The sequence below is a fragment of the Somniosus microcephalus genome, chromosome 4 (assembly GCF_052327205.1).
Source record: "Somniosus microcephalus isolate GS21.2 chromosome 4, FLI_Smic_1.0, whole genome shotgun sequence".
Classification (NCBI taxonomy): Eukaryota; Metazoa; Chordata; class Chondrichthyes; order Squaliformes; family Somniosidae; genus Somniosus; species Somniosus microcephalus.
Window position 1 is genome coordinate 321599679 of NC_140990.1, and position 26346 is coordinate 321626024.

At 48.2% G+C, this 26346-nt stretch overlaps 1 protein-coding gene across 1 annotated transcript in view; it reads left to right on the forward strand.

The window, feature by feature from the left end:
* The window catches only part of adcy5 (adenylate cyclase 5), a 328357-nt gene that overhangs the window by 149924 nt on the left and 152087 nt on the right, over positions 1-26346 (forward strand). The window contains exons 4-5 of the mRNA XM_085986826.1: positions 9131-9242; positions 9436-9563. Coding sequence (XP_085842952.1) covers positions 9131-9242; positions 9436-9563 — 240 coding nt within the window. The remainder of the gene's footprint in view (positions 1-9130; positions 9243-9435; positions 9564-26346) is intronic.

Consider the following 26346-nt stretch of genomic DNA (forward strand, 5'->3'; position numbering starts at 1 on the left):
CATTGGAGAGGCAGCACAGGCACAATGGGCTGAATGGCTTCCTTCATGACTCTCTCCTGGAACATTTATTTCTTGTTGCAAAAACCATTGTAAAGGACATAACAATTAGGGGCAGGAGTTGGCCATACGGCCCCTCGTGCCTGCTCCGCCATTCAATAAGATCATGGCTGATCTGATCTTGGCCTCAACTTCCTGCCCGCTCCCCATAACCCTGTTTTTCAAAAATCTGTCTATCTCTGCCTTGAATATATTCAATGACTCCGCCTCCACAGCTCTCTGGGGTAGAGAATTCCACAGATTCACGACCCTCTGAGAGAAGAAATTCCTCCTCATCTCCGTTTTAAATGGGCGACCACTTATTCTGAAACTATGCCCCCTAGTTCTAGATTCCCCCACGAGGGGAAACATCCTCTCAGCATCCACCCTGTCAATCCCCCTCAGAATCTTATATGTTTCAATAAGATCACCTCTCATTCTTCTAAACTCCAATGAGTATAGGCCCAACCTGCTCAACCTTTCTTCATAAGACAACCCCTTCATCTCAGGAATTAACCTAGTGAACATTCTCTGAACTGCCTCCAATGCAAGTATACCCCTCCTTAAATATGGAGACCAAAACTGCACGCAGTACTCCAGGTGTTGTCTCACCAGCGCCCTGTACAGTTGTAACAAGACTTCCCTACTTTTATACTCCATCCCCCTTGCAATAAAAGCCAACATTCCACTTGCCTTCCTAATTACTTGCTGCAAAATTCATGTTCAAAAAATTCCCTTAGTGTCCAAAAGTGAAGTGCAGGATACTCGTACTGTTGTAAAGAGTTGGAGAAAAGATGAGATAAATCAAGAATATATTGATTAGATAATATCAAAGTTAGGTTTTAAAACCCTATAGATTGAATCATAGTATATCGCCATTCCTTCATCGTCGCTGGGTCAAAATCCTGGAACTCCCTCCCTAACAGCACTGTGGAAGCACCTTCACCACACGGACTGCAGCGGTTCAAGAAGGCGGCTCACCACCACCTTCTCGAGGGCAATTAGGGATGGGCAATAAATGCTGGCCTTGCCAGCGACGCCCAGATCCCAGGAATGAATTTTAAAAATTACAGCACAGAAGGAGGCCATTTGGTCCATCGAGTCTGCGCCGGCTCTTTCGAAGAGCAATCCAGTTAATCCCACTCCCCCGCTCTTTCCCCATATCCCTGCAATGTTTTCTCCTTCAAGTATTTATCCAATTCCCTTTTGGAAGCTGCTATTGAGTCTGCCCTCCCCCGCCCTATCAGGCAGTGCGTTCCAAATCCTAACCACTCGCTGCGTAAAAAAGTTTTTCCTCGTGTCGCCTGTGGTTCTTTTGCCAATCACCTTAAATCTGTTAATTGCGAAAGGGTTAATTTAGGGGCATTTGGAGCTGAACTAGGGGGAGTTATTGTACTGACAGTCCATGGACTGATTATGTCCAAACACATTTCCCGAAAGGCCTTTCTGTGTTTAAAAATGTTATATATAATTTTTTTTTGTTGGCCAGTGTTCGTACATTTTAACAAGGCTGGGTTAAATCCTGGATAAACACAAAAATCATTAAATTTTGGCAATGGACTATGTGTTGTGGATGTTTGTTTTTTTAACTCTCACTAATTTTAAATACATTGCTAGGTGCCTGTAATTGTCTGGTGCTGAGCAGTGACAGATTCAGGCACCCAGTGACACTGTGCAGATATTGCGGCCTTTGCAATGGTTCTCAGACAGCTAGAGCCCTCGTTTGTTTATTCCAGACCGCCCCCCCCCCCCCCCCCATCACCAGCCCGCCCCGGTCCTTCCCTCCCCGCCCCCACCACCGCTCACCTCCCACCGACTGCTCTTTACATTCGCCTGAGGGTTTTTGGAGAGGAATTTTACCAGAGTATACCAGAGATATAGAATAGGCTAAGTGAGTGGGCAAAAATTTGGCAGATGGAGTATAATGTGGGAAAACGTGAGGTTATCCACTTTGGTAGGAAAAATAAAAAAGCAAATTATTATTTCAAAGGAGAGAGACTACATAATGCTGCGATACAGAGAGATCTGGGGGTCCTCGTACATGAAACACAAAAAGTTAGCACGCGGGTACAGCAAGTAATTAGGAAGGCAAATGGAATGTTGGCCTTTATTGCAAGGGGGATGGAGTATAAAAGCAGGGAAGTCCTGCTACAACTGTACAGGGCGCTGGTGAGACCACACCTGGAGTACTGCGTACAGTTTTGGTCTCCATATTTAAGGAGGCATTGGAGGCAGTTCAGAGAAGGTTAATTCCTGAGATGAAGGGGTTGTCTTTTGAAGAAAGGTTGAGCAGGTTGGCCCTATACTCGTTGGAGTTTAGAAGAATGAGAGGTGATCTTATTGAAACATATAAGATTCTGAGGGGGTTTGACAGGGTAGATGCTGAGAGGATGTTTCCCCTCGTGGGGGAATCTAGAACTAGGGGGCACAGTTTCAGGATAAGGGGTCGCCCATTTAAAACGGAGATGAGAAGGAATTTCTTCTCTCAGAGGGTTGTGAATCTTTGGAATTCTCTACCCCAGAGAGCTGTGGAGGCTGAGTTATTGAATATATTCAAGGCGGAGATTGACAGATTTTTGAATGATAAGGGAGTCAAGGGTTATGGGGAGCGGGCAGGGAAGCGGAGTTGAGGCCAAGATCAGATCAGCCATGATCTCATTGAATGGCGGAGCAGGCTCGAGGGGCCAAATGGCCGACTCCTGCTCCTATTTCTTATGTTCTTATGTTCTTATTTTTTCCCTTATTGGCCCTGGGATTTTATTCTCTGGCTTTTTGCCTTTCCCAAGAGATTACATGGCTGTGGGGGGGCTGGGGGGTGGAGAGGAAGTTTTCAGTCACGATGCTCCGGCCATCATGGTGTGGGGCAGGCTTGATGGACCAGCTGGTCTTTTCCTGCCTGTTAATTTCATATGTTCGTATGTTTCCTGGAGCGCCCCAGACTCATTCCGGTATATTCTTGTGGCCCTCCCCCCAACCTCCGTCACATCTGGGAGAAGGGTGGGCATCACAACTGCACCAAGAAATATAATAATGAATAGTCAGCATGGATTTCAAAAGGGAAAGCCTTGCTTGACCAACCTCATTGACTTTTTTGAAGAGGTAACAGAGAGAGTAGACAAGGGCAATGTAGTAGATGTAATTTATCTGGATTTTCAAAAGGCCTTCGGTAAGTTACCCCATAATAGACTGATGAACAAGGTCAGAGAATGCGGAGTTAGGGGACAAGTAGCAGAATGGATTGCTGGATGGCTTCAGGACAGAAAGCAGAGAGTAGGAGTAAAGGGTAGCTATTCACAGTGGCACAAGGTGGGTAGTGGTGTTCCACAAGGATCAGTGCTGGGACCACTGTTGTTCACAATTTACATTAACGATTTAGACTTTGGAATCAAAAACACAATTTCTAAATTTGCGGATGACACCAAATTGGTGGGGTGGGAAAATGTGGAAGCAAGTCATCCTCGGTTCCAAGGGACTGCCTAAGAAGAAGAAGGAAGGAGTGGGATAGTCAATACTGAGGAGGACTGCAACAAATTACAGGAGGACATTAATAAACTTGCAGAATGGGCATATAAGTGGCAAATGAAGTTCAACACAGATAAATGTGAGGCATTACATTTTGGTAGGAAGAATAGGGAGGTCAATTATCACTTGAAGGGTGCGAGTCTAGGTGGGGTAGAGGAACAAAGGGATCTCGGAGTACAAATACACAAATCACTAAAAGTTGCGACACAGGTTAGCAAGGCCATAAAAAAAAGCAAACCAAGCACTAGGGGTGCCAGAGGACTGGAGGACTGCTAACGTGGTACCGTTGTTTAAAAAGGGAGAAAGGGATAGACCGAGTAATTAGAGGCCAGTCAGCCTAACCTCGGTGGTGGGAAAATTATTGAAAAAATTCTGAGGGACAGGATAAATCTTCATTTAGAAAGACACAGATTAATCAGGGGCAGTCAGCATGGATTTGTCAAGGGAAGTTCGTGTCTGACTAACTTGAGTGAATTTTTTGAGGAGGCAACAAGGAGGGTCGATGAGGGTTGATGTGGGTAGTGCGTTTGATGCAGTCTATATGGATTTTAGCAAGGCTTTTGATAAGGTCCCGCATGGTAGACTGGCCACAAAAGTGAAAGCCCATGGGATCCAAGGCAAAGTGGCAAGTTGGATCCAAAATTGGCTCAGAGGCAGGAAACAAAGGGTAATGGTCGAAGGGTGTTTTTGTGACTGGAAGGCTGTTTCCAGTGGGGTTCCACAGGACTCAGTACTGGGTCCTTTGCTTTTTGTGGTATATATCAATGATTTGGACTTGAATGTAGGAAGTATGATTAAGAAGTTTGCAGATGATACAAAAATTGGCCGTGTGGTTGATAATGAAGAAGAAGGCTGCAGACTGCAGGAAGATATCAATGGACTGGTCAGGTGGGCAGAACTGTGGCAAATGGAATTCAATCTGGAGAAGTGTCAGGTAATGCATTTGGGGAGAGCTAACAAGGCAAAGCAATACACTATAAATGGTAGGACACTGAGAAGTACAGAAGATCAGAGGGACCTTGGAGTGTATGTCCACAGATCCCTGAAGGTGGCAGGATAGGTAGATAAGGTGATTAAGAAGGTATACGGGATACTTGCCTTTATTAGCCGAGGCATAGACTATAACAGCAGGGGGGTTATGCTTGAACTGTATAAAACACTAGTTAGGCCTCAGCTAGAGTACTGCGTGCAGTTCTGGTCACCACATTACAGGAAGGATGTGATTGCACTAGAGAGGGTACAGAGGAGATTTACGAGGATGTTGCCTGGGCTGGGGAATTTTAGCTATGAGGAAAGATTGGATAGGCTGGGGTTGTTTTCTTTGGAACAGAGGAGGCTGAAAGGAGATCTAATTGAGGTTTATAAAATTATGAGGGACCTAGATAGAGTGGATAGGAAGGACCTATTTCCCTTAGCGAAGGGGTGAATAACCAGGGAGCATAGATTTAAAGTAATTGGTCGGAGAGGGGAGTTGAGGAGACACTGTTTCACCCAGAGGGTGGTGGGGGTCTGGAACTCACTGCCTGAAAGGGTGGTAGAGGCAGAGACCCTCATCACATTTAAAAAGTACAGTACTTGGATATGCACTTGAGGTGCCGTAACCTACAGGGCTATGGGCCAAGTGCTGGAAAGTGGGATTAGGGTGGATAGTCTTTGTCAGCCAGCACGGACAAGATGGGCCAAATGGCCGCCTCCTGTGCTGTAGATTTCATGAAAAGTAGGGAAGTTATGCTAAACCTGTATCGAACCTTGGTTAGACCACACTTAGAGCACTGCGTACAGTTCTGGTCGTCATATTATAAAAAGGATATAGAGGCACTGGAGAGGGTGCAGGGAAGATTTACAAAGATGATACCAGAAATGCGAGGGTATACATATCAGGAAAGGAAGAACTGGGAATTCTTTACCCCAGAGAGTTGTGGAGGCGGAGTCATTGAATATATTCAAGGCAGAGATAGACAGATATTTGAGCAACAGGGGAGTCAAGGGTTATGGGGAGCGGGCGGGAAAGTGGAGTTGAGGCCAAAATCGGATCAGCCATGATCTCATTAAATGGCGGAGCAGGCTCAAGGGGCTGAATGGCCGACTCCTGCTCCTGTTTCTTATGTTCTTATGTAACAGGCTGGGTCTCTTTTCTCTTGAAAAAAGATGGCTGAGGGGGTGACCTTACAGAGGTCTTTAAAATTATGAAAAATGTTGATAGAGTGGATACAGGGAGTATGGGGGCAATTTTGCCAGCCCTGGGGAGGTGGGTATGGAGGCGGGACTGCTGGGAAAATGGCAGTATTTGGGGGCGGGTGCCCAACCCGCCCCTAACCTGCCTCCATGCCATCTTCCTAGAAGGCGGGTAGCCGTCCCGCGCCATGTCCCGTCTCCTTGGAGGCGGGAAGGGATTAAAGCCAATTAACTGCCTGTTAACAGGTAGTTAACAGGCAGAAAATAGGATTATCCCCTTTTTGCCCTCACAAGTGCGGGCTTCCCGAAGACTACAAAACCCACCAGCTCAGCGAGGCGAGTACTGGGTCTGCGGGGTTCGGGGGGGGCGGTGGGTGCAAAAGTGTGGTGTGAAGGTAAGTGATGGGTGCAAGAGTGTAGAGGTGAGTATCTGAGGTAAGTGCAAAGTCTTAGTAATAGTGTACTTACCTTTGTTTCTTCCTGCAGGCTTCAGTCGGTTTGTATGCGGAGAGTCTCGGACCTCCGTGTTGCAGATGAGAGATGGCCGTTGCATTCTCAGATGCAACAACCATCTCATTTTTGTAAAAGAAGGAAGTTTGATGAGGTCTTGAATGCAAGACCTCATCAAACTGCAGAGAATATCACTGTTTGACAGCTTCACATATTTGACAGATGAAACGTCATACGTTGACATTCTCTGCAACCGGCTTTCCCTTAATTGGCCTGGTAAGCCCGCCCAGCGGGCTTAACAAGGTTAATCAAGGGAAAATAGCGTGGGTTGGCCACAAATCGATGGAGGTGGGACATCGGCCTGCTAAGCAGCGGTCCTGCCTCCAACGCGCCCCCATTAACAAAATCGCCCCCAATGTTTCCACTTGTGGGGAAGAGCATAACTAGAGGCCATCAATATAAGATAGTCACCAAGAAACCCAATAGGGAATTCAGAAGAAACTTCTTCACCCAGAGAGTGGTGAGAATGTGGAACTCGCTACCACAGGGAGTGGTTGAAGCGAATAGTATAGATGCATTTAAGGGGAGGCTAGATAAGCATATGAGGGAGAAGGGAATAGAGGGTTATGCTGATAGATTTAGATGAGGAAAGACGGGAGGAGGCTCGAGTGGAGAATGGCGGCATGGACTGGTTGGGCCGATTGGCCTGTTTCTGTGCCGTACATCCTATGTAATCCTATGAACCCAATCCCCTTCTCACCCGACCACAACAACCATGCACTTTTTGACGACAGTTTAAAAAAAAGAAAGACTTGCATTTCTATAGCGCCTTTCATGACCTCAGGACGTCCCAAAGCACTTTACAGCTAATTCTCTTCTCCTTAGGCAGTCCCTCGGAACCGAAGATGACTTGCTTCCACACTAAAAATGAGTTCTCAGGTGACTGATGAGTCCAGTGCGGGACCTACAGTCTCTGTCACAGGTGGGGCAGACGGTGGTTGAAGGGGCGGGTGGGTGGGGTGCCTGGGTTGATGTGCGCTCCTTCCGCTGTTTGCGCTTGGCTTCCGCTTGCTCCCGGCGAAGAGGCTCGAGGTATTCGGCGCCTTCCCGGATGCTTCTCCTCCACTTTGTACGGTCTTGGGCCAGGGATTCCCAGGTGTCGGTGGGGATGTCGCACTTTTTCAAGGAGTACAGCCAATGAAGTACTTTTGAAATGTAGTCACTGTTGTAATATAGGAAACACGATAGCCAACATACACACAGCAAGATCCCACAAACAGCAATGTGATAATGACCAGATAATCTGTTTTTTAGTGATGTTGAGTGAGGTATAAATATTGGCCAGGACACTGGGGAGAACTTTCCGGTTCTTCTTCGAAATAGTGCCATGGGATCTTTTACATCCACATGAGAGGGCAGAGGGGGGTCAAGGTTTAACGTCCCATGTACCAGAAACTTAAGTGGACCAGCCATATAAATACTGTGGCTACAAGAGCAGGTCAGAGGCTGGGAATTCTGCGATGAGTGTCTCACCTCCTGACTCCCCAAAGTCTTTCCACCATCTACAAGGCACAAGTAAGGAGTGTGATGGAATACTCTCCACTTGCCTGGATGAGTGCAGCTCCAACAACACTCAAGAAGCTCAGCACCATCCAGGACAAAGTAGCCCACCTCATTATCTTTCCATCCACCACCTTAAACATTCACTCCCTCCACCACCAGCGTACCGTGGCTGCAGTGTGTACCATCTACGAGATGCACTGCAGCAACTCGCCAAGGCTTCTTCGACACAGCACCTCCCAAACCCGCGACCTCTTCCACCTAGAAAGACAAGGGTGCATGGTAACACCACCACATCCAAGTTCCCCTCCAATCACACACCATCCTGACTTGGAAATATTTCGCCGATCCTTCATAGTCGCTGGGTCAAAATCCTGGAACTCCCTCCCTAATAGCGCTGTGGGAGTACCTTCACCACACAGACTGCAGCGGTTCAAGAAGGCGGCTCACCACCACCTTCTCAAGGGCAATTAGGGATGGGCAATAAATGCCGGCCTTGCCAGCGATGTCCACATCCTGTGAATGATTTTTAAAAATCTGCAAGATGGCACCTTCGACAGTGTAAGACTCTACAACAGATTGGGAGTAGGAACCCTGGTTTTCTTCTGCCCTCCCACCCGCCCCCCCCAGTTCACGAGCCCAGAAATGCTGAGGACAACCTCAGACAAGATGTTAAACCGAGGCCCCGACTGCCCTCTCAGGTGGATGTAAAAGACCCCACGACACTATTTCGAAGAAGAGCAGGGGGCGAGTTCTCCCCGTTGCCCTGGAGCCAATGTTTATCCCTCAACCAACTTCGCTAAAGAACAAAAATTATCCGGTCATTATCACATTGCTGTTTGTGGGATCTTGCTGTGCGCAAATTGTCTGCCGCGTTTCCTACATTGCAACAGTGACTACACTTCAAAAAAGTACTGCTTTGGCTGTAAAGCGCTTTGGGACATCCTGAGGTCATGAAAGGCGCTATATAAATGCAATTATTGCTTTCTTTAATGGTCACTATTTGCAACTGGACGGTTTCTTTGGTGTTTGAAAGGTTAAAACTGCCTGACGTTACAGGCTTTAACCCCAGTAGATTTAACAAGATTCACATCATTGGCTGATACTGCTGCACAAATTAAATCGTAGGCTTGTTTAAACAAATATTTCAGATGCCTTTGAACCTCCTCGGTCTCCTCTACAACTCCCCCCCCCCCCCTCTCCGCGCACCCCCCCCCAGCCGCCCCCCCACCACTCCTCCCTCCGCACCGCCCCCCCCCCACCCCCCTCTTCACCTCATAGTTTTAACTTTACTTTATCTGGGGCTAAGGAAAACAATCGGCGGTTCTGCAACTTCACGATTAAAATGTTCTCTCTCTCTCTCTCTCTCGCCTCTTGTCTGTTCCAGCATCCTCTTTGCGGATATCGAAGGATTCACCAGCCTGGCCTCGCAGTGCACGGCGCAGGAGCTGGTCATGACGCTCAACGAGCTCTTTGCCAGATTTGACAAGCTCGCAGCAGTAAGTCAGCGCCGCCTGAGTTGAACTGTTGCGCCCCGTGTCGTCCTTTCCAGCAGTCGTCTGCGTCTGTAGTCATTATTCAAGCCTTAAAAGGAAAGCTATTCTGCAGTCTCGAAGTTTCTCCTTCTGCAGTCGCGCTCTACTTGCATATTTTTCTCTCTCTCTCTCTCTCTCTCTCTTCTTCCCTTTCCAGGAGAACCATTGCCTGCGTATTAAGATCCTGGGCGATTGCTACTATTGTGTCTCAGGCCTACCTGAGGCTCGGGCGGACCACGCGCACTGCTGCGTCGAGATGGGAGTGGATATGATTGAAGCCATCTCGTAAGTATGATGACCTGTACCCCTTCTCTGCCCCCCTCCCCCCGGGAGGTGTTCAGTCTCTGGCTATGTCTTCATGGAATCTTACTGAAAGAATAACAGTCATCCACCACACATTGTACCACAATAGGAGAAAACCGAGGGGTTTAGGTGCTGTGTTCCACCTAACAGGTATAAGGTGGCCGGATAACAGCAATAGGGGACTGAATAGTTGCCCACACACTCAGCTTGTACGTTCCCAGGATCTCAGGAGTGCAATTCCTGACCCTTATCTGTTTTCCCTGCTTCTCCCACCCTCATGCAATTTCAGGCTTTTGAAACTTGGCATCGCTGGGGATTGTCTATTAAAAGAAAACATACTGTACAAATATTTCATTCATGTTATAGTATATACATGAGCAGATGAAGAGAATTTTTTTTTACCCAGCGAGTTATTATGATCTGGAACACACTGGCTGAAAGGGAGATTCAATAGTAACTTTCATAGAATCAGAGAAATTTACAACACAGAAGGAGGCCATTCGGCCCATCATGTCTGTGCCGGCCGAAAGAGCGATCCAGCCTAACCCCACTTTCCAGCTCTTGGTCTGTAGCCCTGCAGCTTACAGCACTTCAAGTGCATATCCAAGTACTTTTTAAATGCGATGAGGGTTTCTGCCTCTACCACCCTTTCAGGCAGTGAGTTCCAGACCCCCACCACCCTCTGGGTGAAAACATTTCTCCTCAACTCCCCTCTAAACCTCCGACCAATTACTTTAAACCTATGCCCCCTGGATATTGACCTCTCTGCTGGGGGAAATAGGTCCTTCCTATCCACTCTATCTAGGCCCCTCATAATTTTGTACACCTCAATTAAATCTCCTCTCAGCCTCCTCTGTTCCAAAGAAAACAATCCCAGCCTTTCCGCATAGCTAAAATTCTCCAGTCCTGGCAACATCATCGTAAGCCTCCTCTGCAAATCTCTCTAATGCAGTCACATCCTCCTGTAATGTGGTGACCAGAACTGTACGCAGTACTCTAGCTGTGACCTAACTAGTGTTTTATACAGTTCAAGCATAAATCCCCCCCGCCCCCCCCCCCCCCACCCCGCTCTTAGGTTAAAATCTCCCCAAGAAACACGCTCGATACCTGGATCTTTGTAAACTGCCACCCCATCCCCGACCTTCCCTTCCTCTCCGGAGTCCTTGAATGTGTTCTTTCTGCCCAAATCCCTGCTGATCCTTCCCGCAACCCCGGGTTCAGAATCTCTCCCGTCGAGTTTCTTCCGCTGCCATAGTACCGGGAATGGCCCAATCGAAGTCGCAAAGGACGTCCTCTGTGACTGTGACCGCAGAGCGCTATCCCTCCTCGGCCTCTCCGCAGCCTTTGGCGCGGTCACTCACGCCATTCTCCTCCAATGCTGCTTCTCCGTCATCCAGCTCGGGCGGGACTACCCGCTCACTACCACCCCACCCATCAATCCCGATTGCCTCCCCCATCTCCCGGGCTCGCCGGGGTCCCAGCCGGCCGAATCGCGCTACCCCCCGCCCCCACCGCGTGATAGGTGAGCTGCCTGTGAGGCCCACCAGTACTGTACTAATGAGGCCGCGCTCTTGGTGTGCAGCCCCCCAGACCAGATCTCCATACGGTCACCATCCAATTCCTAGGCCTATATGTTGTGTCAAGTTAGAGCAAAGGAGGCTGAGGCGATTTGCTAGAGGTGTTGAGAATCATGAAGGGTTTAGATAGAGTAAATAACGAAAAACCCTTTCCAATGGATAAAGGGTCGATAACCAGAGGGCACAGATTTAATGTGATTGGCAAAAAGAACCAGAGGCGAAATGAGGAAAAGCTTTTTTACGCAACAAGTAGTTAGGATTTGGAATGCGCTGCCTGATAGGGTGGTGGAGGCAGCTTCAATAGTAGCCTTCCAAAGGGAATTGGATAAATAGTAGAAAGTGAAAACATTGCAGGGATATGGGGAAAGAGCGGGGGAGTGGGACTAACTGGATTACTCTTCGAAAGAGCCGGCGCAGACTCGATGGGCCAAATGGCCTCCTTCCGTGCTATACTATTCTATTCTATGATTCTGTGGGTTCTTCCTGAAATTGAGGGCCCAGTTCAGTCAATGATGCCCTACTGAAGCTCAGCTGCCTCTAAGGCCGGCCTCCACCTTCATCTGGCATGGGAGGCCTGGGGTGGTGAGATTTGAAGGCGCGCCTTGCCCAGGACCCAGCATCCCAGAACGTCGCCGGTGCCGCACCCTCATTCCCACACAGGTGGCCCGCTGATCTGGGTCTCTGAAGCAGAGACGGCAGGAGGTGTGCAATCGTGAGCCAGAGGTGACATGACGGTCAACTTTCCTCTTCCCATCAAGCCTTTCCAATGCACCTACCTCGCTGCATGGCAGAGAGTTTGACTCTGCACATGAAAGAAAAAATGTGCAATTATAAAGGATCTTTCACAACCTTAGGACGTCCCAAAGTGCTTCACGCCCAGTTAAATACTTTGAAGTGTAGGAAACGCGGCAGCCAATTTGCGCACAGCAAGGTTCCACAAACAGCAATCAGATAAGTGACCAGATCATCTATTTTAGACATAGGCTGAAGGATAGATGTTGGCCAGGATACTGGGGAAAACTCCCCTGCTCTTCTTTGTGTATAGTGGCATGGGATCTCTTACGTCAACTGAGAGGGCAGACAGGGCCTCGGTTTAACGTCTCATCCGAAAGACGGCACCTCCGACAGTGCAGCGCTCCTTCAGTACTGCACTGGAGTGTCAGCCTGGATTATGTGCTCAAGCTGGACTTAGAACCCATGACCCTGTGACTCAGAGGTGAGCATGTCACCCACTGAGCCATGGCTGACATGGGGACTCAAGAGTGGGACATACCTGCATCCTACCTCCTTGGTAAACCTTAGTCGGAGCAACTGGTTTCTGGTGGATGAATAAAGCAAATTCTGGTTTTATTGCACGGGATTTTGAGAATCATACTCCGCAGCCCTGCCCATTTTGCAAACTGCGAATCAGTGATCTTTCCCCGCCCGCCCCCCCGCCCACTTGACAATGGGACTAAGGAAGAAAGCTACCTTGCTACACTAGTCTCGCGACATAACGTTACATCACAGTGGGCGTTACACATATTCATCGGTGTCGTCTTAAGTCGGCGAATTGCGGAGGTTTGTCTACCTCTGGCGAGCCAGCACCATTCAGGTCTAATTGGGACCTTTGCCATTTCGTCCGAGTGTCATCTGCCTGGGAGGACAACCTCCAGGGAAGAGTCGGTGTCAGAACTCCAGCAAGGGTGCGACGGGTCCCGGATGGAAGAGGCCAGATGTGAGGGAATGTCTCAAAAGATAGGGCCCAGCGTGCTTGTGATCAGACAGTTTCCCCTGCTTCACATTAAGGAGATTTATTAAAAGCAGCAAGAGAGTAGAAAGTTAATGAGACTGTTGTCACAGTCCTTGCTCTCCCAGTGTTTTGGGTCAGGTTCAAATTAAGTTCTCATCCAAATTGATTAGCAAATTGTCTGTAATTATAAGATATCTTTCTTAAAAGATGTTTTTCATTGTAGACTCTAATTAATACCAAGGGAATTTCCCTTGATCATTTGATATTGAGATACAGAAATGTCAACCAGCTTTACCTGCACGATGTGGCCTATCTTTGCTCACAGTTAAATTAATACTTGACTAATGCGCCTATGGGGAAATACCAGCGGAAATGAAATAAAAATCCTATCTCCACAGGTAGAATGTCGGATTCCTCTCTTGATCTTCAAAAATTTGCAAAAAAACTCAGCAAAATTCATTTTATGCTGAATGCTCACCACAAGTGTTATAAATAGCACAGCTGCTGGCCAGCCCTGTCTGCTTGGGTTTCCCCTGATGGCTCAGCTAATAAAGGCACTATCCACTGTGGTAACGAGGCCGGGAAGGGCAGGAAAACCTCAGGTTCAGCCCTGGTCTGTGCGGAGTTAGCAACTCTGAGGCAGGTTGTCACTAGGGGGCACTGCAAGTTGGGGAGGAGAGGGGGAGGCGAGGGGGGAGAGGAGAGGAGAAGAGGGAGAGTGAGTGAGAGGGGAGGAGGGCAGTGAGGGAGAGAGGAAGGGCGAGGGAAGGGGACGAGGAGAGGGGGAGGGAAGGAGGAATGGTGAGGGAGGGCGAGGGGAGGAGGGGGAGGGGAGATGAGAGGGAGGAGGGGGAGGGGAGGAGGTGAAGGGGAGAGGGAGAGGAGGAGAGGAGGAGGAGGGGAGGAGGGGAGAGGAAGGGCAAGGGAGGGGGTGAGGAATTACATAGGATTACATAGGATATACGGCACAGAAACAGGCTATTCGGCTCAACTAGTCCATGCCGGTGTTTATGCTCTACTCCAGCTTCTTCCCGTCTTTCCTCATCTAAATCTATCAGCATAACTGGAAGGGAAGGAGCGAGGAGGGGGGGGAGACGCAAGGGGGAAAGGAGGGGAGGGAGGAAAGGGGCGGCGGGGGAGGGGGGAAAAGGAGGACGGAGGTGGAAAGAGGGAGGGGGGAAAGAGGAGAGGAAGTGCGGGGAAATATCAGCTAGACTTCCTGATGGCTCCCTTTTGAAAGTAGATGTCAGGCAAGGGCAGGATTGGGGCACCCTCCGAGGGGTGATCTCTTCATTCTCATTACCTGACTCCATCGCTTAATTCCCATTGCTGCCCACCATTCCTCTTTAGTCACACATCGCAATCTGTCCTTCTGAAGAAGTGCGAATTGGGGGTTAGTGCGCCCGCCCAGAATGCAGGTTAGCCTACAGACTGCTCATACTGGATTCCATTTGATGGATTGCTCAGCTAATTGGGAATGAGGCCAGCAAGATCTGGTCACCATGGCAACATGGGCAGTCGGTTTATATCGGTTGGGATAGGCTGGGGGGTTTTTTTTCTTTAAGAAGTAGCAGTAGGGATGAGGCCTAGTTTTGGTGAGCAGCAGCGGGATGGATGAGGGGTTTCAGTTATGCGGAGAGACTGGGGAAGCTGGGATTGTTCTCCCTTAGAGGTTTAGGAGAGATTTAATAGAGGCATTCAAAATCACGAAGGGTTATGAGAGAGTGGATGGGGAGAAATCATTTCTGCCGGCAGGAGGGTCAGTAACCAGAGGACACAGATTTAAGGTAATTGGCAAAAGAACCAGAGAGGGGGAGACAAAGCTAATTTATCTTATTATTAGTTATGATCTAGAATGTACTGACTGGAAGTGCAATGCAAGCAGATTCAATAGTAACTTTCAAAAGGCAATTGGATAAATACCTGGAAAGAAAAAAGGTGCAGGGTATTGGGGGAAAGAGCAGGGGGTGTGGGACTAATTGGACAGCTCTTTCAGAGAGCCGCCACTGGCACGATGGGCCGAATGGCCTTCTTCAGTGCTGTATGATTCTATCTGGCTAATGTGGAGAAAGAAATACATTGATGCGAGTAGTAGGGAAGGGGGAAATCCTCGGGAGATTGGCGCTGAAGCCTACTTTTTTTTTAATTCATTTTTATGGGATGTGGGCATCGCTGGCAAGGGCCAGCATTTATTGCCCATCCCTAATTGCCCCTTGAGAGGGTGGTGGTGAGCCACCTTCTTGAACCGCTGCAGTCCGTGTGGTGAAGGTACTCCCACAGTGCTGTTAGGGAGGGAGTTCCAGGATTTTGACCCTATACTTGTTGTAGAGGATTCATTATAAAAGAAAGAACTTGCATTTATGTAGCGCCTTTCACGACCTCAGGACGTCCCAAAGCGCTTTACAGCCAATGAAGTACTTTTTTTGAAGTGTAGTCACTGTTGTAATGTAGGAAATGCGGCAGCCAATTTGCGCACAGCAAGCTCCCACAAACAGCAATGAGACAATGACGAGGTAATCTGTTGTATTGATGTTGGTTGAGAACATAAGGAAATAAGAAATAGGAGCAGGAGTCGGCCATACGGCCCCTCGAGCCTGCTCCACCACACGGCCCCTCCAGCCTGCTCCGCCACACAGCCCCTCCAGCCTGCTCCGCCACATGGCCCCTCGAGCCTGCTCCGCCACACGGCCCCTCCAGCCTGCTCCGCCACATGGCCCCTTCAGCCTGCTCCGCCACACGGCCCCTCCAGCCTGCTCCGCCACACGGCCCCTCCAGCCTGCTCCACCACACGGCTCCTCGAGCCTGCTCCGCCACACGGCCCCTCCAGCCTGCTCCGCCACACGGCCCCTCCAGCCTGCTCCGCCACACGGCCCCTCTAGCCTGCTCCACCACACGGCTCCTCGAGCCTGCTCCGCCACACGGCCCCTCCAGCCTGCTCCGCCACACGGCCCCTCCAGCCTGCTCCGCCACACGGCCCCTCCAGCCTGCTCCGCCACACGGCCCCTCCAGCCTGCTCCGCCACACGGCCCCTCCAGCCTGCTCCGCCACACGGCTCCTCGAGCCTGCTCCACCACACGGCCCCTCCAGCCTGCTCCGCCACACGGCCCCTCCAGCCTGCTCCGCCACACGGCCCCTCCAGCCTGCTCCACCATTCAATAAGATCATGGCTGATCTTCTACCTCATCTCCACTTTCCCGCCCTATCCCCATATCCCTTGATGCCCAAAAAATCTACCGCTCTCAGTCTTGAATGTACTCAACAATTGAGCCTCCACAGCCCTCTGGGGTAGAGAATTCCAAAGATAAATGAGGGATAAATATTGGACGGGATACTGGGGATAATTCCCCTGCGCTTCTTTGAAATAGTGCCGTGAGGTTTTTTACATCCACTATCAAAGGGCAGATGTGACCTCGGTTTAACGTCTCATCCGAAAGACGGCACCTCCGACAGTGCAGCGCTCCTTCAGCACTGCACTGGGAGTGTCAGCCTACATTTTTGCGCCCATGAAGTGGGTCCTGAACCCACAACCTTCAAGAGCTCTAAATAGGCAACAGTGCTACCCACTGAGCCACAGCTACATTGGGCTGGATTTTACCTTTCAGTGTGGCCTAGGGGCGGGACAGCTTCCTTCTGGGTTCCGATCCCGACGTACAGATGCTATTTTGCGCCAATTGGCCTTGTTAAGCCCGCCCTGTGGGTTTGCTGACCAATTGAGGGAAAGCCGGTGTCAGATGACGTCAGCTGATGACGCGTCATCTGTCGGTTTTCTTAAAGGGACCATGCTCAATTTTTTTTGACAGGTGGTTTTTCAGTGTTTGACAGCATTGAGGTGCTGCAAACACTGACAATCACTGTAGAAACGTGAGCCATTGCACCCAGACTCTCCGGTGACTGCTTCCTTAGGCTAGAACAGATGGCAGCTGCAGGTGAGGTTACAGAAGCGATCTGTCACTGGTGAGAGAGGTTCTCCCAATGAGGTGGGACTACATAAACACTTCAAAACTTGTTGCCTACAGAAAAGCCTAAATACATTAAAAATGATTTTCCCAACATTTTCTTACCTCTGAAACTCACCAGTGTACCACTGGATCCTTCACACCACCTCTGCAGCTGTCATCAATGAAGAAACATTACAGTAGAACCTGGCGTGGTGTCCGGACGTCGGGAAGCCCGTAGTAGACCTTTCAAAATTGCAAAAAGCCTCTTAACTGCCTGCTAACAACCAGCTAACAAGCAGTTAAGTGGCTATAATCTTCTTCCCGCTGCTAGGTGTCGGGTCCCTGCGCAAATCGGGGACCCGACACCTGGGAAGATTGATTGGAGGCGGGACGACAGTGGGTTTCTGACCTGCTGTCAATCTTTGCGATTTTGCCAGATGTCCTGTCTCCAAACCCGCCCCCTGAGCGCCGGCAAAATTCCGGCCATTGAGCTTTACCACACCTGATCTATAAGTGTGTGATGTTGTCTGTGGCTGCCCAGATTAGGAAAAATTGGCCATTACTGGCACCTTGACGATAATAACATTTGCCCTGGCCCCCTGCCCATCACCGCCGAGATAAAAACAATTGAAGCTGAGTAGAATATCACACGGCAGGGCTGATGTCATCGTAATTTATGGAGCCATTAAAGTTTCACTTCAGCATTTACTAGGGCTGGGTGGAATGCTTTCAGCTGTGGGGGTGTATATTGTACGGATTTAACTTGTAACATCTAAAAAGGCCAGTTTGACGGCGTATTCCGTGCGTTAATTCCTCAAAGTAATTCTGTATTTCTGTAGCTATGCATGGGACAACTTAAAGACTTGCATTTATATAGGGCTTTTCACAACCTCAGGACATGTTCATGACATGTTTTCCTAAATGTTAAATTCTGGTTTCAGAAAAAAAAATCCTGCTCTTATTTTTCTGTGTTTCTATGGGGTAATGGGGAGAGAGTGGGAATATGGTATTGAGACAGAGGATTAGCCATGATCGTATTGAATGGCAGAGCAGGCTCGAAGGGCCGATTGGCCGACTCCTGTTCCTATTTTCTTTTCTAGGACGTCCCAAAGCGCTTTTTGACCAATTACATCCGTCCACGTACGAACAAACGACATAGGTAGAACTAGGAATGAGGTTCTGCTGAGGGAGTTTGAGGAACTAGGATCCAAATTAAAAAGCAGAACCGCTAAGGCAATAATCTCTGGATTGTTACCTGAGCCACGCGCAAATTGGCATAGGGACAAGCCGATTAGAGGTTCAAATGCGTGGCTCAAAGAGTGGTGTGGGAGGAAGGGGTTTCGGTTCATGGGGCACTGGCACCAGTACTGGGGAAAGAGGGAGCTGTTCCGTTGGGACGGGCTCCACTTAAACCGGACTGGGACCAGGGTCCTGGCGAATCGAATAACTAGGGCAGCAGACAGGGCTTTAAACTAATGATGGGGGAGTGGGAGGATTCAGGAAAGAGTAAATTTAAAAGCAGCGAGAGAAATGTCAAGACTCTAGAGCAGAGTAGAGTTTTGGGTAAAAATAAGCAGAGTGGGTCAGGAAGGGACAGGGAGAGTAACAAAGGTAATAAGGCATCAGTGACTAAGGCGACATCAGGGAAAAATAGAAATAAGTCAAAGCTAAAGGCACTGTATCTGAATGCGCGAAGCATTTGCAACAAAATACAGGAAACTTTGTGCTATCCGGCACCGACGGGGCTGAGCTGTTGCCGTCCCATCAAAACTGCCGGACAAACCAGCGCTAATGTTAAAACATACGGAAGCTTTTGAGCTCCGTATCTAGCAACAAATCCTGTTGCTTAGCAACAGCTTCTAAACAGTCGGCCGTAGCTTGCAAGCATCTCTGTAGCTAAGCAACAGCTTTAGCTAGACCTTGCAGAGCCTGACTGGTAAAAAAAAAGCAACGAAAAGAAAAAAAACTCACTGAACCGACTCCTGAATTTTGCCGGTGGATCAAGCATTCCGGACAGTTAACCTCCGGATAAACCAAAGTTTCCTGTAGATGAATTAATAGCGCGGATATAAGTTAATAGGTTTGATCTAATAGCCATTACGGAGACATGGTTGCAAATTGGCCTAAATATTCCAGGATACTTAACTTTTAGAAGAGATAGGCAAAATGGAAAAGGAGGAGAGGTAGCCCTGATAATAAGGGAGGGGATAAAGACAGTAGAGGGAAAGGATCTTAGCTCCGAAAATCAAGAAGAAGAATCAGTTTGGGTGGAGTTAAGAAACAGCAAGGGGCAGAAAACATTGGTGGGAGTTGTTTATAGGGCCCCAAACAGTAGTTGTAATGTAGGGCAGAGTATAAATCAGGAAATTAGAGGCACATGTAACAAGGGTAATACAGTAATCATGGGGGACTTTAATCTACAGATAGACTGGGCAAACCAAATTTGCAGTAATAGTGTGGAGGATGAATTCATGGAATGTATGCAAGATAGTTTTCTAGATCAGTATGTTGAGGAACCAACTAGGGAACTGGCTATTTTAGATCTAGTATTGTGCAATGAGAAAGGGTTAATTAATAACCTTGCAGTAAAAGGGCCTTTTGGGAAAAGTGACCATAATATGATACAATTTTACATTGAGTTTAAAAGTGATTTAGTTAAATCCGAAACTAGGGTCTTAAATCTAAACAAAGCAAACTACATAGATATGAGGGGTGAGTTGGCTAAGGTAGATTAGGAAACTACATTAAAAGGTATGATGGTAGAGAAGCAATGGCTAGCATTTAAAGAATTAATACATAATTTACAACAAATATACATTCCTTTAAGGCACAAAAACCCCACAGGAAAAGTGGTCCAACCGTGGCTAACAAGAGAAGTTAAAGATCGTATTAGATCAAAGGAAGAGGCTTATAATGTTGCCAGAAAGAAGTAGTAAGCCTGAAAAAACTTCCTGGAAATAATGGAGAACCAAGGGTCTAGCGAGAATGAGGAACTGAAAGAAATTAGTATTGGTAAAAAAATAGTACTGGAGAAATTAATGGGACTGAAGCCGATAAATCCCCTGGACCTGATGACCTGCAACCTAGGGTTTTGAAAGAGGAGGCTATAGAGATAGTGGATGCATTGGTTGTCATTTTACAAAATTCCATAGATTCTAGAACGGTTCCCGTGGATTGGGAGGTGGCAAATGTAACCCCATTCTTTAAGAAAGGAGGGAGAGAGTAAACGGGGAACGACGAACCAGTTAGCCTGACATCAGTAGTAGGGAAAATGCTAGAATCTATTATTAAGGACGTGGTACCAGGGCACTTAGAAAATAATACTAGGATTGGGCAGAGTCAACACGGATTTATGAAAGGGAAATCGTGTTTGATAAATCTGTTAGAGTTTTTTGAGGTTGTAACTAGCAGAATAGATAAGGGGGAACCAGTGGACATGGTGTATTTGGATTTTCAGAAGGCATTCGATAAGGTGCCACACAAGAGGCTATTGAACAAAATTAGGGCTCATGGGATTGAGGGTAATATACTAGCATGGATTGAGGGTTGGTTAACGGACAGAAAACAGAGAGTAGGAATAAATGGGTCATTTTCGGGTTGGCAGGCTGTATCTAGTGGGGTACCGCAAGGATCAGTGTTTGGGCCTCAGCTATTCACAATCTACATCAATGATTTGGATGAGGGGACCAAATGTAATATATCCAAAGTTTGCTGCTGATACAAAGCTGGGTGGGAATATAAGTTGAGAGGAGGATGCAAGGAGGCTTCAAGGGGATATAGACAGGCTGAGTGAGTGGGCAAGAACATGGCAAATGGAATATAATGTGGAGAAATGTGAAGTTATCCACTTTGGTAGGAAAAATAGAAAAGCAGAGTATTTTTTAAATGATGAGAGATTGGGAAAATGTTGGTGTTCAGAGGGACCTGGGTGTCCTTGTATCAGAATCACTGAAAGTTAACATGTAGGTACAGCAAGCAATTAGGAAAGCAAATGGTATGTTGGCCTTTGTTACAAGAGGATTTGAGTATAAGAGTAAAGACATTTTACCGCAATTATATAGGGCCCTGGTGAGACCACACCTGGAGTAAAAACAGAAAATGCTGGAGAAACTCAGCAGGTCAGGCAGCATCTGTGAAGAGAGAAACAGAGTTAAAGTTTCAGGTCGATGACCTTTCGTCAGAACTGGAAAAAAAGCATGGAGTATTGTGTACAGTTTTGGTCTCCTTACCAAAGAAAGGATATACTTGCCATAGAGGGAGTGCAACGAAGGTTCACCAGACTGGTTCCTGGGATGGGGGGATTGTCCTATGAGGAGAGATTGAGTAGACTAGGCCTATATTCTCTAGAGTTTAGAAGAATGAGAGGTGATCTCATTGAAACATACAAAATTCTTACAGGGCTTGACAGGGTAGATGCAAGGAGGATGTTTCCCCTGGCTGGGAGGTCTAGAACCAGGGGTCACAGTCTCAGAATAAGGGGTCAGCCATTTAGGACTGAGATGAGGGGAAATTTCTTCACTCAGAGGGTGGTGAATATCTGAATTCTCTACCCCAGAGGGCTGTGGAGGCTCAGTCGTTGAGTATATTCAAGACAGAGATCGATAGATTTGTGGATATTAAGGGAATCAAGGGATATGGGGATAGTGCAGGAAAGTGGAGATGAGGTAGAAGATCAGCCATGATCTTATTGAATGGCCTACTCCTGCTCCTATTCCTTATGTTCTTATGAAGTGTAGTCACTGTTGTAATGAAGAAAACGTGGCAGCCAACTTGCGCACAGCAAGCTCCCACAAACAGCAATGCGATAATGACCAAAGTTTCACAACCCACTTGAGTGAAGAAATTCCTCCTCATCTCAGTCTTAAATGGCCGACCCCTTATCCTGAGACTATGCCCCCTAGTTCTAGACTCCCCAGCCAGGGGAAACAACCTCTCAGCATCTACCCTGTCAACCCCCCCTCAGAATCTTGTAAGGTAGCAACAGACTTGGTGTCAATAGCTTATCTAGCTTTGGTCTATGAGCGATTGGCTCAATTGATTAGTTAGTGCAGTGGTATGAAACGAGTTGTCTGATTTCTATTATGAGTAATTAACCAGGGAAAGTGGATGAAAATAACCAGGGTAAATTCACTGACTCTACCTTCCCAGAGGAGATACCATACCCAAAGGGAGTGTGGGTTGGAGAATCGGCATTGTGGTGTTGTAGTTCTGTCTCCAGTCTGCGCTCCCTTTGAGCGCAGTTCCCTGCTGGAGCATGGGACTGGAAGATTTACTCTAGCCTACCCAGTCTCAGTCGCCAACTGCAGGAGGTGGTGCAGCAGAAACTATGGCCTCAAAATTCGACTGCATGGTGCCCGATTTTCGTGCACTAAACAGCCTCCTAAGCCTCAGTTATGGCTGGCCGGAAGCGCAATCTCATTATGAGCCTGTAGTGCGCCGCACGCCATATTGGTAAAGGCCAAAAAAATCGGCGTGCATTGCCCATGCCTGAAACATAGAAACATAGAAAAATAGGAGCAGGAGTCGGCCATTCGGCCCTTCGAGCTGCTCCGCCATTCAATATGATCATGGCTGATCCTCTATCTCAATACCATATTCCCGCTCTCTCCCCATACCTTTTGATGCCTTTTGTGTCGAGGAATCTATCTATCTCCTTCTTGAATATATTTAATGAATTGGCCTCCACTGTCTTCTGTGGTAGAGAATTCCACAGGTTCACCACCCTCTGAGTGAAGAAATTTCTCCTCATCTCAGTCCTGAATGTCCTACCCCTGAAAGAGGCATCAGGCACTTTGAAGATCCAAACAAGGGGCCTTACGCCAGTTTGAGGCCCCCCACTGCAACATTGGTTTGCTCCCCAAGCAGCCGGCGCTGGTTGAACTCAGGAAAACCAGGTCTAAATTCGGCCCAGCCAAGCGGTCCTTAAAGTTAGGCCACAACCAACAAGGTAAGTTTACAACAAGAAGCAGGCGTGCTTACCCCGACCCCACATTCTTAAAGTGCATCCAGGAGAGCTTTTTGAGCCAGCATGTAGAAGGTCCTACAAGAGAGGGGGCGGTACTGGACCTAATTCTAGGGAATGTGGCCGGCCAAGTGGAAGAAGTGCTAGTAGGTGAGCACTTTGGTGACAGTGACCATAATATGGTGAGATTTAAGGTGGTCATGGAAAAGGACAGGGATGGGCCGGAAATAAAGGTTCTAAATTGGGGGAAGGCCGATTTTAACAGGATAAGGCAGGATCTGGCCAAAATGGACTGGGACCAGCTACTTGTAGGAAAATCCGCATCGGAGCAATGGGAGGCTTTCAGAAGGGAGATTGAGATCATACAATGGCAACATGTTCCCGTAAAGGTCAAGGGTGGTTCCAAAAACCACAGGGAACCGTGGATGTCAGGGGATATACGAGAATGGATTAGAAAAAAAAGGAGGGCTTTTGGCAGATACAAAAGGCTAAAGACGGAGGAAGCCCTAGAGGAGTACAAAAAGTGCAGGGGGATACTTAAAAAAGGAATTAGGAGATCAAGGAGGGGCCATGAAATAACACTGGCGAGCAAAATAAAGGAAAATACTAAGATGTTTTATAAGTATATTAAGGGTAAGAGGATAACTAGGGAAAAAATAGGGCCCATTAGGGACAAAAGTGGCAATCTGTGTGTGGAGCCGGAAGATGTAGGAGGGGTTCTAAATGAATTTTTTGCATCTGTTTTCACTATGGAGAGGGACGATGTAGACATAGAAATAGGGCGGGGGGACTGTGATATGCTCAAACACATTAACATCGAGAGGGAGGAGGTATTGGCGGTTTTAGCAGGCCTAAAAATGGATAAATCCCCAGGCCCGGACGAAATGTATCCCAGGCTGCTGTGTGAGGCAAAGGAAGAGATTGCGGGGGCTCTAACACACATATTCAGAACCTCTCTGGCCACAGGGGATGTGCCAGAGGACTGGAGAACCGCTAATGTAGTTCCATTATTCAAGAAGGGGAGTAGGGAAAAACCGGGAAACTACAGGCCAGTGAGCCTAACATCAGTGGTGGGAAAATTATTGGAAAAAATTCTGAGGGACAAAATCAGTCTCCACTTGGAGAGGCAAGGATTAATCAGGGATAGTCAACATGGCTTTGTCAAGGGAAGATCATGTCTGACTAATTTGATTGAATTTTTTGAGGGGGTGACTAGGTGTGTGGATGAGGGTAACGCAGTGGATGTGGTATACATGGATTTCAGTAAGGCCTTCGATAAAGTCCCGCACAGGAGACTGGTCAAGAAGGTAAGAGCCCATGGAATCCAGGGTGCCTTGGCACGTTGGATACAAAACTGGCTTAGTGGCAGAAGGCAGAGGGTGATGGTCGAAGGTTGTTTTTGTGACTGGAAGCCTGTGGCCAGTGGGGTACCACAGGGATCGATGCTGGGTCCCTTGCTGTTTGTGGTCTATATTAATGACTTGGATATGAATGTAAAAGGTATGATCAGTAAGTTCGCGGATGATACAAAAATTGGTAGGGTGGTAAATAGCGAGGAGGGTAGTCTCAGTCTGCAGGACGATATAGATGGGTTGGTCAGATGGGCGGAACAGTGGCAAATGGAATTTAACCCGGAAAAGTGCGAGGTGATGCACTTTGGGGGGACTAACAAGGCAAGGGAATACACAATGAATGGTAAGACCCTAGGCAAGACGGAGGGTCAGAGGGATCTGGGTGTGCAAGTACACAGATCCCTGAAGGCGGCGGAACAGGTGGATAAGGTGGTAAAAAAGGCATATGGGATACTTGCCTTCATTAGCCGAGGCATAGAATATAAGAGCAAGGAGGTTATGATGGAGCTGTATAAAACACTGGTTAGGCCACAGCTGGAATACTGTGTGCAGTTCTGGTCGCCACACTACAGGAAGGATGTGATAGCTTTGGAGAGGGTGCAGAGGAGATTCACCAGGATGCTACCAGGGCTGGAACGCTTCAGCTATGAAGAGAGACTGGGCAGATTGGGTTTGTTTTCCTTGGAGCAGAGGAGGCTGAGGGGGGACATGATTGAGGGGTACAAAATTATGAGGGGCATAGATAGGATGGATACTAAGGAGCTTTTTCCCTTAGTAGAAGGGTCAATAACTAGGGGGCACAGATTCAAGGTAAAGGGCGGGAGGTTTAGAGGGGATTTGAGAAAGAACTTTTTCACCCAGAGGGTGGTTGGAGTCTGGAACTCACTGCCCGGAAGGGTTGTGGAGGCTGGAACCCTCACAACATTCAAGACGCATTTGGATGAGCACTTGAAATGCCATAGCATACAAGGCTACGGACCAAATGCTGGAATATGGGATTAGATTAGACAGGGCGTGATGGCCGGCGCGGACACGATGGGCCGAAGGGCCTCTATCCGTGCTGTATAGCTCTATGACTCTATGACTATGACACATCATTTGAAGAATGTGGGCTGCTGACGGCCATCGCTCCCCCCAACACCCCCACCCCGAATCGCCATCACTACCTCCCCTCGGCCACTCCTACCTCTCGACCCATTCGCCTATCCCCCGCCCCCCCATCCTCCCAACCCCCCCACCCCGAATTGCCATCACTGCCTCCCCTCGGCCACTCCTACCTCTCGACCCGTTCGTCAACCGCCACCCCCCCCCCCCAGTCTCCCCAACACCCCCGCCCCGAATCGTCATCACTACCTCCCCTCAGCCACTCCTACCTCTCGACCCGTTAACCAACCGCGACCCCCCAGTCCCGCCTTCCTCACTTACTTGAGAGCTGCTACGATGTCAGCAGCTGCCTGATCTTCGACAACAACTTGCATTTATATAGCGCCTTTAACGTAGTAAAACGTCCCAAGGCGCTTCACAGGAGCGATTTAGTGTCAACTGTGGCTCAGTTGGAAGCACACGTGTCTCTGAGTCAGAAGGTTGTGGGTTCTAAGTCCCACTCCAGGGACTTGAGCACATAAATCTAGGTTGACACTCCCAGTGCAGTGCTGAGCGAGTGCTGCACTGTCAGAGGTGCCGTCTTTCAGATGAGACGTTAAACCGAGGCCCCATCTGCTTTCTCTCAGGTGGACGTACAAGATCACATGGCCCTATTTCGAAGAAGAGCAGGGGAGTTATCCCCGGTGTCCTGGCCGATATTTATCCCTCAACCAATATCACTAAAACAGATTATCTGGTCATTATCACATTGTTGTTTGTGGGAGTTTGCTGTGCACAAATTGGCTGCCGCATTTCTCACATTACAACAGTGACTACACTTCAAAAAGTACTTCATTGACTGTAAAGTGCTTTGAGACATCCAGTGGTCGTGAAAGGCGCTGTATAAATGCAAGTCTTTTTTCTTTTTATTATTAAACAAAATTTGACACCAAGCCACATAAGGAGATATTAGGACAGGTGGCCAAAAGCTTGGTTAGACGGATATGTTTTAAGGAGCGTCTTAAAGGAGGAGACTGAGGCAGAGAGGTTTAGGGAAGGAATTCCAGAGCTCAGGGCCTTGGCAGCTGGAGGCACGGCCGCCAATGGTGGAGCGATTAAAA